Below are 14,961 nucleotides of genomic sequence, written 5' to 3'. Positions count from 1 at the left end.
GTTGACTGTGAAATGTATCTTTCAAATAATTACTTATTTGTTCAGAGAGACAAGACAGGTGAGGTGTGGTATCTTTTATTGGACCAACTTCTGTTGGTAGAAGGGACAAGCTTTTGAGTTTCACAGAGCTCTTCTTTGGGCCTGGGGAAGCTAACCAGTGTGTGTAAGCTAAATACAAGGTGGGGACAAGTTGCTAAGGGCAAGTGGTTCACAGATGCTGGAGGAGACCACTTCAAGTGAAGTGGGCAATTATTTTTTCAAAGATATTCAAGTCTGTCACAGACCAATGAAAAGATTAGCCCAAGTTTTTAATATTAAACATTTACATTGACTAGAGTGGGATAGCTTCTAAATTTCGTTTTAAGGAAAGGTTTCCATTCTAGAACAGTGAGATTTTATGATTCTGAAATATTTGGTAAGTATTGACCACATGATTGATGGCCATACAAGACAAAAAGGTGAAGTCCTGGCCCCATTGAAGCCAATGGGAAAATTCCCAGTCACCCTGGATTCTGTCACCCTTATATTCGATGAGTGGTACAGTATGTCATGAAATCAATGGGACAGTTCACAAAGTAATGTACTACTCACCCTCTGTAAGGGTAACAGAATTTGGGCTATAGGAATCACTATGCTCAGTAATTGGTGTGTGTAGGATTGGGTCTTTTAAAAGGCTCACATAGAGAAAACAGGACTCCCTAGTCAATCTAAAGGAAGAAGTAATATCCCAGAGAGCATGTATATCAGTTGCTATTTAATTAAATGGCAAAAAAATTTAACACAGAGTTAAGGTTGCCAGGTGATAGTTGGTGTCCTTCCAGAACGTCAAGTTCAGCAAAACTCAAACTTCTGAAACCTGGGAAATTCAGGGTTAAGGTAAACACCCACACAACCTTAACTCTGCTCCCATGCAGCTGGCAATAGCCGCTGGAAACTCCAGCTGTGTTAGGTGTAGTTATATTGAATGGTGGAGGAGTAAGTTGGACCAGGCTGGAAGACTTGTGATTATGATATCTCATAGAGCTGGAAGGGACCCTGAAAGGTCATCAAGTCCAGCCCCCTGCCTTCACTAATAGGACCAAGTACTGATTTTTGCCCCAGATCCCTAAGTGGTCCCCTCAAGGATTGAACTCATAACCCTGGGTTTAGCAGGCCAATGCTCAAATCACTAAGCTATCCTTCCCCCCTTGACAGTCTGGAGGAGCATGAGCTATCCTGGCAACCATAACACTGTCTTAAGGAAGTTTTTTGCCATTTAATTTCCTAGTTTTCTAAAGAGTTAGAGAAACGTTTATTGGTAGGAGTTAGTGGTCACCCCCATATGTCCCTCACCTGACCCCCCCCCTTCTCAGATCCCCTACCAGAGTTACTTTATTTTGGCAGAATGTAATCAAAGGGGTTTTTTGGTTTTGTTTTTCTTTTTAAACCAAAAGGTTAGAACATGAATGCTTGGTGGCCTGGAGACTAAGGGGCATTTATGGGGTGGAGAAGTGGGGGAAAATATGGGTGAGAGGAGAATGGGGCTGCCTCGGGGGGGGGGAGGTGAAGGGGGGATGGGTAGCAGGGGTATGCCTCTACTTCTGTTCATCCAACCTTGGCTCTGTCTCTTTCTCCTTCTATCTACCCCCACCTTGGATCCTGCCTCTCTTCCTCCCCCCCCCCTTTCTGCTCCTATCCAATCCTCCACTTGGCTCTTGCCCCTGCCCCTCTCTGCTTCTATCTAATCCCCTCCATCCTCTGGTTTTTGCCCTCCTCCTGTTCTGTGCCTATATACCTCTTCAGCCCCTCTCCCTCTCCTTGCACCCCACTACAGCTCCTGTCTCCCTCCACTAGCTCCTGTTCCTGCTGTCCCCACTCTGTTCCTCCTCACCTTCTGGGTCCCGCAAGCCACCTTCCCCACATGCACCTCTCTTCAGTCAGGCAGCTTCTTCCTTCTCTTCCATATTAGCAGGGGGAGCATTGAGAGCATAGGAGAGACAGTCTCCTTGCTGTCAGTTCCAATGCTTGGTGGCACATCGGTCCCTGGCAGTGGGGAGGAGCAATTAGAGGGAAAGTCATGCTTGGGTCCCTATAGTCCTAGGCTGGAGTATGCTCAGTGCACACAAACTCTTCAGAGAATTTAACAACATGAAATTTACTTCTGTAATTGGATAAATCAGAGGGTAACCTTACATTGCAACTGTTCCAGTGCAATGTACTTCCCTCTTCCCTGGAGACTGAACATTTTCTTCTACACCACACTCAGCTTCATCGTGCTGTGAGATAAAATATTAGATCCCTTCTAACTGAACATCCTGGGATAAAGCACCTACAGTGTTTAACTGCTGGGATGCAGGCTAGTCTCTGTGGACTCAATTATAGCTCTCTAATTCACCAAAAGCTCTCCCCTACCCCACATATACTGGGAGATAAATCCTGCCTTTCCTTTGATGGAACAGCTCAGGAGGTTCTCTGTGAGAAAAGTGCAGTAGAGTTTTCCCATGAGGAGTGATTAACACCTCTGCCTGGCTAATGCCTAGTGTTTCAGCTTGACCACTTTGAGAACAATTGCCAAGAAAGGTTTCTGGCTAACAGGAGGTAAGAAATGTTGGGACTCTTGTAAGAAACCAGCGTGGACTTACCTTGCATCTTCTCTACATTCCTAATGTAATTAGCTCTCCCTGCTGCCAGTTCCAAACACTTTCCTTTGAAACAGCAATCAGCAAAGGACAAAAGTGGATTGTAGCAGGAGTTGGGAATGGGGAAAAAATTAAGATAACTGTGATAAGGACTATATAACAAACTTATACACAGAGAACCTTGCAGTAACTTCATTTGGGAAAGAGAGAGGCCACATGAAGTCTTCATCTGACCTGGAAGTGTTAGAAACTAAGGTAGTAAGAGAAGCCTGATTAATTTAGAAAAGAGGAGGTCACCAGCAAAGACTAATATATTCATCCTTAGTGTCCTAAAAATTAATGTACAGGTTTGCTTTGTTAATTTGTCACAACAGACAATATGGTACTCATGAGAATTCAATTAGTGACAACATTATGATAAAGTTATAGCATTTTCTAACTTTAATCCTTGAATCCCCACATTTGGGATTAAAGGAAATGAATTTAAATTTTTCCTGCTGAAAGTTCTTTTAATCAAGCATAAGTTATAGCATACATGTCTTATGGATATTAACTTACAATAAAAGTTTAATATCCAACATGAAGGTACATATTTTATTAAGGAACCAAAGAGTTATCTGAATTTGACTGTCAGTTTCTCATGGGGTTCTTCTGGTTTGTTTTCAAGGCATATTCCTAGACAGGTGGGTATTTTATTCCAGTCCACAGAGGAAAATTCCATTATAGATCTCTTCATTGCCCTCACAAAAACAGCATCTTCAGGGTTCTCAAATGGAACTCTACAAAAATAACAAAACAAATGTAAATAACTAACATGATAAAAACAATTTTTCCTAACCACTTTGGAATTAATTTCTGGAAACAATTATGTGGAAAGTAATAGTAGAGGCAATTATTGATTAAACAGACTAGTCTATAACTACTCAAGAAAATTTTTGTATGCTTCCTCGCTAAAACTTGAGATCAAAATGAGACAAAACAAAGGAGAATAAAAAAAGGCGGAGTCATAGAAGTCCAAGTAAAAGAAACTTCATTTTTGATTAAACTAAATGCAATAAAGAAACTAATTAAATTGTATTTTCCTTAACTTTAAAAAACAAGTGAACTCAGTGCAAAAAGATACATTAATACAATATTAATTGCTCAGAGTTAACTTTCACAATATTGCTGCATTTATACACAGGAATATGATTCTGTGCATACAGATCTGGTTACAGTAGGAATTGTAACTGAATTTTATGTAAGCAGAGTCTGAAGGAACTTTCCTCTGACAGCTAGCTGGGGAGGGGTAGAGACTTCAGGAGCAATCTGTATTTACATGAAAACACCTACTCTGCCAAGATATACAGCAGATAGAGCTGTGTTGCTTAAAGTGATCAACTTTGGCTGGTGTTGGGTTACAAATCACTTTAGTACTGAATACAGGGGTAGTGAAATGTTATCAATGTTGTCTTTATTGTATGAATAAAGGGGAACAGAACTGTCCGTAACCTATCCCAAATGAGGGGGTCACCCTCAGCTGAAAGCCAGGGGCTTGAATGCTAGACCCCTGTGAAAGTAAGAGGTGGAGATAGGTGTCCCAGCCATGAGATGTGGACTCTCCTGAAGGGTCCCTGATCTGGTTTAATCTGTTTTCCCTACTGCTCACAGACAGTGCTAAATAAGCTTAATTAGGAGCCTAGTATTATTTCAAATATTCAATAAGAGCTGAAATCACTTGTGGTAGGGCAGTGTTTCTGCCCAGCCTACTGAAAATCACTAAGAGACTGACCTACACAAGTCAGAGCAGAGAGGCAGGTGACAGCAGAAGGTAACTGACAGGCAGCCAGCAAAAGTGGCAAACAGTGGCTGATGGGACAGCCAGAGGGTGAGTGACCGCAACTGGTGGGATGGCCAGGCATCAAGGAACCATGACTGGCGGGGCAGCCAGCCAGAACAAGTGCTCAGCAGAGCAAGCAAGGTGCCTTCTTCCCCAGGTGGGAGGTGAGCTCACACAGATGTGCCTCTGAACCCTAGGTCCTCACTTACCAAGAACAACCACTGTGAATGAGGTATGGTGAGGGAGCAGAGGGGGGCACAGTAAAGGAACTTTTGGTTGTAGAAAATCATCTTCTGCCCCATGCACTCTGCTGACAGTTTTGTTTAGGAATCCTCCCTGTGGCATTTTCCCTAATTCATGTCAGGTGACGTCTCTCCTTTCATTAAGTTTCTTTTCTACACGCAGACTCTGTGCTTGCGAGTGAGGAAGTATGGCCTCTCAGAGGCACCCAGGGGTGGTGTGTAACTTTCCTAGGTTACTGAGTGGTGGCTTGAGCTGGTTCTGTGTTGTATTGTTGAAAAAGAACCCGTGAATACTAAACCCAGCCCTGGTTGCTGCCGGCCCCACCTGGCAGAAGGGTTACATGAACATGTAAAATCTTAATCATTACACTGCATTTATAGTCTCTCTTGCAGATGTAAGTGATCACACACTCAGGCAAATGCAATGGATGTTTATTTCATTGTGATTCTTCTGGATAATCAAGGTGCAAACTTCTGATTGCTCGTTCTGTGCATGTCATACTTTAGTTGTACCATGGGAGATGTGAGCTGTAGACTCACAAAATCAGTGAAGAGAGTAGAGATAGAAAGAAACTCGGTAGTACAGTCACTCTCATATATAGGTGCTCAGGTATTGGGCACAGTATAAAAACTGAATAGAAAAGAATCTCTGCATAAAGGCATGTACGCACGTTAGCATGTGGCTAGCTTTAATCATGTGAGTAGTTCCACTGACTTCAACAGGTCTATTCCAGTGCTTATAGTTAAGCATGTGCTTAAGTACCTTGTGGAATTTGGGACCTGAGCACCTAAAAGCAACAGGAAGTACATGCAGCAAGCAGAGTGGTATTGAAACCAGCATAGAACTCTGTTTTCATTATGATTTGCCTGATTGCGTAGGGTTATCCTCAAAGTGGATAGCTCCATATACTTAGATTGTTAAAGGAAATGGTAGTGAACTTATGTGCACTAATGTGTACATGCTAATTTTAAAAATATATTTCTCAATAATGTATGTTTAAAACATAGCTACTCACACATGTTGCTCACTGATAAATTAAAACAAGCATGAACTTTTAAAATAACTTGGAAAGTTGCCACATAAAAAAACTGCATCTAAAAATGTCTCAGAGCATTAATAACATCTTTTTCCCTATCACAACACAGAGAGAGAACTAAATTTTATCTTTATTTCTATTATATATGAAAAATCCAACAAAATAAACCAACTGTGGGCTGAGAAATTTCATTCGACAGGGCAGCATTTTTTCCAGGAAGGTGCCTATTTAACAATAGGCAGTTAGAAGGAAATTGTCTCACTCATGTTATAGCAGAACTACTCGGCTGCTCTAACACATTAATGTCCAATATTTTTAGCACTTAGTGCAGGGGTGGGCAAACTACGGGCTGCATCTGACATGCCAGCCATTTTAAGCTGGCTCTCGAGCTTCTGCTGGGGAGCGGGGTTTGGGCATGCCCCCCTCCAGTGCTCCAGCCAGGGAGCAGGGTCGGGGGCCGCTCCACGCAGCTCAGAAGCAGCAGCATGGCATAGCCCCCCTCCAGCTCCTACACACTCCAATGGCCCCCTCCAGCGCTCCAATAGGACGGGGCAGCATGCAGAGCCACCTGACCATGCCTCCACGTAGGAGCTGGAGAAGCGACATGCCACTGCTTCCGGGAGCCGCTTGAGCTAAGCGCCGCCACGCCCCAGCCCGGAGCCCCCTTTTGTACCCTGAACTCCTCGTTTCTGGCCCATCCTCGTTTCTTGCACCCCCAAGCAGAGCCCTCACCCCCTCCCGCACCCCAACCCCAATTCTGTGAGCATTCATGGCCTGCCATACAATTTCTATTCCCGGATGTGGCCCTCGAGCAAAAAAGTTTGCCCACCCCGACTTAGTGTTTGATATTACAAAATGAACTGCATTTTATCATACACCTCATTTCCTAATCAGCAATACTACTGAAAATGCATTGAAGATAGCAGCAGGTGGATTGTCTCACCACTGATGGACACAGTGGTTTATTCCACCACAAAAAAGGGCAGAATATTTTTTAAAAGTTACTGCTTATTTTTTTTTTTGGGTGGGGCAGAGAGGATTGAGTGAATACTTCTGATGTGCAAAAACAAAAATAGGCACAAACTACTTACTTATTTATGTGATTTGCAACTTCATAACCTGTAACAACAAATTTATAATAAGTAAATATTTCTACAGCACTTTGACCATTTAAGAACTACAATTTGTTCTAGCTCCCATTGACTTGAATGGTGCAAAATCAATCCCTAGGAGTGATAGCCATTACAACTGAATATTAGTAGTTAAATCAAAATATAGGCTATTGCTTCCTGGTTATTAAATGTTTTTTTCTGACTGTTTATGCTGTGTAATTATTCATGTTTTACTCCCCCCCCAAAAAATACTGCCTATTCCTTTTTTTTTTCTTTAAAAGAAATGATAGCACCAACCCTCCAATAGCAAAACAATGTGAACATATGATACACTGTTCAAAGATTTCAGTTTCTAACTTCCCAGGGGTCTTTGTGAACTATGCGGAAAAAGATTAATAATAACTCTCTTAACCTGCATTTTAGAAATTATTATTAAACTACTAAAGCTTATAGTCATTGTTTTGCATATGATTTAAAACTTCAAAACATTACACTCAAAATCACTTGCCATTAACTTATTTTAAAGTCCAAACTTCGCACTCTGAACCCCTGAAATGGGTTTATTATAACCAACTGCATGATGTTAAGTCTACAATGAGAAAATTTGTAAGTATTTTATCTATAGTGGACACAGTATTGTAGATAGGCCATGAGAGTTTTCAGAGCAGGCTCAGATGACATGACAGTAGAATCACATGTGACCTTTCTCTACTACTAAAGTATCCACTGTTGGTAGCAGTGAAGCTGCAGCAGTGTAAAAAGTTGTTGTCATTTTGGTTATAATATAAACCCATTTTCAATGGCTCCTGAGTTCCATATTTTGCTGTTTAAGAAAGTGTGAGGCTGAGTGTAGGCTAACTTCAGTGGGACTAATTCACATGCTTAATGTTAATCATGTGCTTTGCTTCATCAGGGCCATACTGCATTGTTCAAGCAGATATTTTAACAACTCTTAACAAATTCCTCCATAAAAAAAAAAAAGCACCCCCAGCATTACAGTGATAGAGCTTACTAAAATAAATGCATAACAACGCTTCAGAGAGAGTTATCTCTGCTTACCGGACTGATTAAAGAAAGTTTTGACTATTTTTGCTCCATTAAATTCAGAGACATAAAAGAGAATTACCTGGATTATATTTCAGGTAATATATTTGTCTATGGGGGGGGGGTTAATCTGCAGCTTTTTGATGTGCATTAGGTAATGTGAAAGATGCAAACCACACTAATATCGTACACGTGAAACAGTGTGCCCACTTTTGATGTGCATCATTATTTTGTGCACACAGTGGTTTGCTGAGTACTAAGGGCATGGTGTTCTTGGAGAGTATCCCATTATCCTTCGCTTTGCTGCTAAGCAGTATGCATTGTGGGGATGCAGAATGGATGCCAGGCAGGTTCAAATTTTTTAAAAATCACAGGCTTCCTCTGTCTCTACCCCATACTTCCTTTCTGGGCGGGCTAGTGTCATTTTCAAACTGCCGTCAGCCAGCATGGACCCTGCAATGTATCAGTGGTCTCCTCACGCTCATCCTCTGATGAGTTTTGCTGGTTGTCCTTGGTGGAGTGGGGAAGAAAGCATGCAGCAGGCTCCAAACTTTTTCTGGGTATGGTGGTCATGTAGTTGTGGAAAATCCTGTCCAACTCTTCAAAAAATGGATAGGTTTCATGTCTCCTGATGGATTTTTTCCTCTCATCCCTGGTTTTAATACAGGTCCTCCTGAGCTGTTTGCTCTTTATCTGGTATTGGTTGGTATATGGTCGTGAACCCTTGCAGACTTCTGCTTAGCAGTCTCCACAAAAAGATCTAACTCCCTTTAGAGACAAGATCACAGCTAGTCTAGAATGAGCAAATCGTTAATTAAATTCCAACTGCACACCCAAAGTGCATTCATTTACACCTGCCCAACCCCATGGAAAACAATGGGATTGCGTATTTGTCACTGAGAACATAATTTGAAGCCACTACGGTTCATGTCTACCTCAGGAAAGAATTTGGTTTGCAGGATCTTTACTAGTAAAGACAGTGTGCAAGACAAAAAGACCCCTCTACATTTGAGTTAGAAAAAACATATTTCTTTTAAAGGGATCAAATTTCATCTGGACTCACAAAGACTCAACAAACATGACATGCTACGTTGCCATTTTTAGAAAGTCACAATTCAAAGTAGAACCACATTTTAAACTTCTACAAATAAAACAGGTAGTGAGAGATGTTAAGTATGTAAGTCTACTAAACATACAAACTTTTGTGTGATTGATATTTCTAATATGTATAGATTTGCAATATATTTTAAATAGAAGGATCCAGACCTACAGTTTTGTGTATTCAGATGCTATAGAAAAGGCTGATACACCATCTGCAACACTATTTAAGAGAAAAACTTTTTCTTCAGAAGACTGAAAAGGTTTATAATTCAAATAAGCACCAGAGGGCACCAAAACTCTAAACAGCCGGATCTGCCTGTGGCAGATATTCATGAGACAAGGTAGGTGAGGTAATATCTTTTATTGAATCAACTTCTGCTGGTGAGCGAGACAAACTGTCCTACTTACATAACAGAAGTTGGTCCAATAAAAAATATTACCTCAACCATCTTGTCTCGCTAATATCTTGTGACTGACATGACTAAACCCACACTGCATACAGACATTCATGGTACAGTACCCTGGAAAAAATCATTTCCCTGTGAAATCTGTTTATTTAACAGAAAATGTGAGTAAAAACTTCAACACGAATGAGAATACATTTTGAAAAGATAATGAAATTCTATTTTGAGTTGCTGCCTTAAAGGCAATTCTGTTGTTCCAGAGTTTGATTATAACACATAGTGTAATATACAAATTAGTAGAAAAGACACATTCACTGCATGTTGCTACAGTTTGTTCATTAAATAAGGAAGCAATCTGACTGAGTTCATAAAGCATATCTATTTCATTATTAAATCTAATTAATTTTACAACCAAGTTGGTGAAAATTATTCTTTCTAATTCAAATTACCTGGAAATACATGTTTTTCCCTAAATCATTATAAATACCTGGAGACAGCAGCAAACTTTTGGCACATGGAGTGCTTCTGGTAGATACTGTCTTAGTCACCAATGGCATATCTATTCTCTTTCCAAAACCTATAGACTGGAGAACACGGGACCTTTCATGGTTGTAAATATGTAAAGCTGATTCCCTTTCTTTTTGAGTAACTTCTGTTAAAAGAGAAATAAAAACTGTTACCCTTTCTATACCAATGAATAAAATCTAAGCTTAGCTGCTTGCTAGCATTCAGACGAAAACTATTTTCTCTACAGAATTATGACCAGCTGGTGTAAAGTTGTATCGCTCCATTTACTTCAATATAGAGATATATTGATTTATACTGCCTGAAGAGTTAGGGTAAAATCCTGACCCCACTGAAGTCAATACCAAGCTCCCATTAATTTCACTGGGTCCAGGATTTCATCCCTAGATTCTGTTTGCATGGTGTTTAAATGCATTATACTAGAGAACTAAATGAAGTCTTAAATTGTAAGATTCATATCCACAATAAACCAGAATTCCAGTTTAAAGTCAGTAATAATTCCCACCACTCAATTACAGAAAGTTGTAGGAGTACAATCAAAACAAGTTTTGCAGCTTCATTTGCCCTTTTGTTTGAAGATCACTTGTAAATTTTAAACAAAGAGGTTAAGATTGTAAATCAAAAGGAGAATTTTGACACTAAGAATATGCACCACCTACTAATCTCAGCACTTTCAAACTGGGAAAAATGTAAACTAAAGACTCAAAACAAGAAACTCTGGCAGAAGCATTTTGAATTCAGTAAAGTCTTTCAATGTTGATGTCTAGGGGACCAATTAGAAAGGAACTGCAGTAGTTATGCCTGGGGGTGACAAAAGTGTGACCAAGTGTCTTATGTAAATGAGGAAGACAGGAGTATATTTTAGTAATGTTCCATAGTAAAGACAGGAGTTTGTAATGTTAAAGAAATAGTTCTCAAATTTACAGTCAAGGGTAAAGTTTGGTAAAAAATACTGCCTAACTTCTTAATTCAGGAATGATCATTATACTATGGTTATATTTAAAAGAAGATTAAGTCTATGAATTTAACAAGATTATCTCTGGACTTTGTAAATATCGATATAGTTTCCCTAGATTAAATTATAGCCAGTTCTCCTCTATCCAGCAATGATCCTCATTGCAACAGTAAGGAAAGTACTGTCCTGAATACTGAAAAAGTTATTCTGAACAATGCCAAATGTACACTGATAAGGCCTCAACTAGAGTATTGTGTCCAGTTCTGGGCAGCACACTTCAGGAAAGATGTAGACAAACTGGAGAAAGTCCAGAAGAGAGCAACAAAAATGATTAAAGGTCTAGAAAACATGACTTATAAGATTGAAAAAATTGGGTTTTTTTAGTCTAAAGAAGAAATGATTGAGGGGGACATGATAATAGTTTTCAAGTACATAAAAGGTTGTTATAATGAGGAGGGTGATAAATTGTTCTCCTTAGCCATGGAGGAAAGGACAAGAAGTAATGGGCTCATAATTGCGGTAAGGGAGATTTAGGTTAGACATCAGGAAAAACTTCCTAACTGTCAGGGTAGTTAAGCACTGGAACAAATTACCTGGGGAGGCTGTGGAATCTCCCTTACTGGAAGTTTTGAAGAACAGGTTAGACAAACACTTGCCAGGGATGGTCTAGCTAATAATTAGTCCTGCCTCAGTGCCGGGGACTGGACTAGAAGATCTATCGAGGTTCCTTCCAGTATTACATTTCTATGTTCAGAAATAGGCTTGAGGTCCACCAGCAAACCTGTATGTGTATAACAGGGAAGTGCACATACAAATTGTTATGTGGGGCTGATCTTGCAAACCATTACTTGTGAGGACAATCCTTTCTCAAGTAGAACCAGCAAAGTCAATAGAACTATTTTATTTTTAATATTTAGATTGTGGTGCAGCCAAAACTCTGCACTCTGTTTCTCAAACATTGAGGAAGAGACAGGCTTCTGTCTGGAAGAAAATACACTGAAAATGCAAAGGGGAAAAGTGATGTATCATACAGACAAAATGATTATAGTGATGATAGATGAGTCTTATTAGTTACACAATTGTATTGTGGATTTTTAAAGTTAAACTAAATTCCTCTCATCCCACCAGAATTAAACTCACTCATTCTCCCTTACAGTAATTCCCAGCTTCAATCCTATGGGTGAAATTTTGTGTTGTAGAAGAGGCACAGTAAAGAACAGATAGCTGAGGAGGACGAGGGGGAAGGGCAAAGATGGCTTTAAGTCACTTTACACCCTCCTGATTCTGAGCTAGTCCAGGTCTGTAGTGGCCCCCAGCATAATTTAGACACATCCTGGGGTGTTGTCCAAATTATGGCAGCCTCCCTGAATGGGCTTTGGGCAGCAGCATTGCCCAGAATCTCCACAACAGTGTGTGCTGTGGCCCTTCCCACCACTCTACCCCTCCCATCTCAGCCATACCCCATCACTAATACTGGTCAGAGGGTGCTGAGCCTCAGGTCTTGCACCAGGAGAATTCTCCCCTGGCCAGATCTGGGGCTTCAAGGGCCCCTTTTTCCACTCCCGCCCTATTACCCAGCATAAAGGGACTGGAGCAGGGTGAGAATCTTACCCACTGTCTCCCAACATTCCTCCTCCTAATGTTCAACCTCCTTCCTTCACATCATTGAACAGTTCACTCAGATGACAGAAAAGTCATGTTGGTAAATACACAACTTAGGCATTTATTGAAGAAGTTGATCTTTAGGATCTTTTTCTTCTGTGGGCATCTACAAGAAACTAGCTGATCAAGTCATTAACTTACATAGTTGATTTACTACTTCTGTTTATTCTCAAGATAGAGCCCTACTTGCCCAGGTTTTACCTTGAGAGCTTGCTGGGAGGGATGTAGGGATGATAATTTTATTTCTGGTGGGCTTAGTCAGTTTTATGTGGATAAGATCAATTAAGAAATGTGCATGCATTTATTTAAAATCTACAAAGGTGTGCAGACCTCTGGGTGAGCACAAACTGAAATAAATTAGCCATTGTACATGCACTTACCCAATTCGCACACATGAAGGTAGGTTCATATTTCTGAACACTGACATTAACCTCTCTTAAATTTGTTCCACAGAATTTTATGTAAGACAAATGAGATCTCAGAGTGACACACACATTTTAAATAGCAAAGAAGCCAAATCTTTTAGTCAGTTTCAACATGAAAGGTCTGGTATCAAGCAGAGAATTGTTTAGTTCACACAAACTCTACCTGCATGCAAAATCTCACAATTAATTGGATTAAATTCATTATACATTTTGATATATAAGCAAGAAGGAGAAGGAGGAGAAAAGGAAGAAGGAGAACAGCCACAGGAAGAATTCACCTACTTTTCTAAATGGGCTAGAGTCTTAAGTGACTGTCAATGCACTGTGAAAAGAGGAAAGCAGTCCTTACTCTTCCTGTCGAGGAGCTGTACTGAGGGAAGGAAGTATGTCACATAAAGACGGTACCCTGGATCTTGTGACAGAGGGTTGTGAAATAGATCTGCAAAAGTTTAAGGAAGGAAGAAAAAATATAAAAATTAACAAGCCTGGGAAAATAATCACCATTTGGCAAAGATATTGCAGAAAATACAATTAAATACACCCAAATTGTTTTTATACTATGAGCCAAGCCCTGCAGAGTCAAACAAATTCCCTTGCCTTAATAAGGACTGCAAGATTTGGCCCATTGTGAAATGTTCAATGAAAATAAATGAATTAATGTGCCACCTAAGGTGCTGAGCCTTTGAAGTTCCTGCTTGATCTTTTATGATTAACTAGGAGATCTTTGATATACTGACAAAGCCACACATTTTTTGCCTTTGATTTTGGTATGTACTGTAAGATAAGTATATACTTAAGTACGCAGCAGTTTTACAATATACATGGAATATAAAATGTGAATGACAGTTTTCTGACTTTTGCATATATCTAGTTGGAAATGCCTTAGACAACTCCAAATACGTATCAAACAATGGGTGAAGAATACAAATTTCAAAAGTGCTTAAGTCATGTACGGACTCTAGGTCTTGTGCTCCTAAATCATTTATGCCCTTTTCAAAATTTGGCTCAATCACTCAATCAGAGTTCATAATATTTATTATGTGAATAAACAAGCCCTTTTAATGGAGGATATTTATTTTTCTTTGAAAGACATATGTATCAGCCCAATATTGCCAGTTTGCCAGGAGTGAACACACAAAGTCCTCCTAGATCAAATGCCAGACCATTTGGGTTCATGGGAATGTCGTCACAGGACACAGTGAAATCCATTTACTTTTCACTGCAATGTTGTGAACGGAAATGAACAAGCAATTGAGCACACTACAGAATCCCTTCATTTCCCTGATGCATATCATAAAATAACATCAAGGACAGAATGGCGAGTTCTGCTATGATTTCTCAATTGATTCCCCATTCTGTCATTGATCTTACTGCATTTGTGATTGCTGGAAAATACAGTATTTAATTTACACATGTACCTTTCAGAATTAAGATCATTTAACTGCCTGGCAGTGTTGGGAAAATTCAATCCATAATTTATGGAAGATGACTGCATTAAAAAAAGCTGAGACAAGGTGGGTGAGATAATATCTTTCATTGGACCAACTTCTGTTGGTGAGAGACAGACAAGCTTTCGAGCTTACACAGAGCTCTTCTTCAGGCTTGGGAAACTTATTCAGGACAGGTCTGCACTTAAAACAGCACCACTTTCCGAGTGGTTCACTGAAGGCGCTACTACACCAATGGAAGAGCTTCTCCCATTGGCGGAATTAATCCACTTCCAGAACAGATAATAGCTATCTCAGTGGGAGAAGTCCTCCCATCGATAGCACTGTCTACACCGGGGACTAGGTCAGTAGAACTGCATTGCTCAGGGGTGTGGAAAAAGAAGAACAGGAGTACTTGTGGCACCTTAGAGACTAACAAATTCATTAGAGCATAAGCTTTCGTGGACTACAGCCCACTTCTTCGGATGCATAAGAAGCATCCGAAGAAGTGGGCTGTAGTCCACGAAAGCTTATGCTCTAATAAATTTGTTAGTCTCTAAGGTGCCACAAGTACTCCTGTTCTTCTTTTT

General features: G+C 40.1%; 1 protein-coding gene across 1 annotated transcript in view; it reads right to left on the bottom strand.

Annotated features, from left to right (window-relative positions):
• Positions 1-3,042: 3,042 nt before the first annotated feature.
• LRRC72 (leucine rich repeat containing 72) overlaps positions 3,043-14,961 on the bottom strand; it is a 42,572-nt gene continuing 30,653 nt past the window's right edge. Inside the window, exons 6-9 of the mRNA XM_034759362.1 lie at positions 13,294-13,383; positions 9,865-10,029; positions 6,808-6,835; positions 3,043-3,397 (exon numbers count right to left, since the gene is read on the bottom strand). Of these exons, the coding sequence (XP_034615253.1) occupies positions 3,232-3,397; positions 6,808-6,835; positions 9,865-10,029; positions 13,294-13,383 (449 nt within the window). The 3' untranslated portion in view covers positions 3,043-3,231. The remainder of the gene's footprint in view (positions 3,398-6,807; positions 6,836-9,864; positions 10,030-13,293; positions 13,384-14,961) is intronic.

The sequence above is a fragment of the Trachemys scripta genome, chromosome 2, assembly GCF_013100865.1.
Source record: "Trachemys scripta elegans isolate TJP31775 chromosome 2, CAS_Tse_1.0, whole genome shotgun sequence".
Lineage (NCBI taxonomy): Eukaryota > Metazoa > Chordata > Testudines > Emydidae > Trachemys > Trachemys scripta.
The sequence above is the reverse complement of the archived record's forward strand: the minus strand, read 5'-3'. Positions and strand labels throughout refer to the sequence as shown.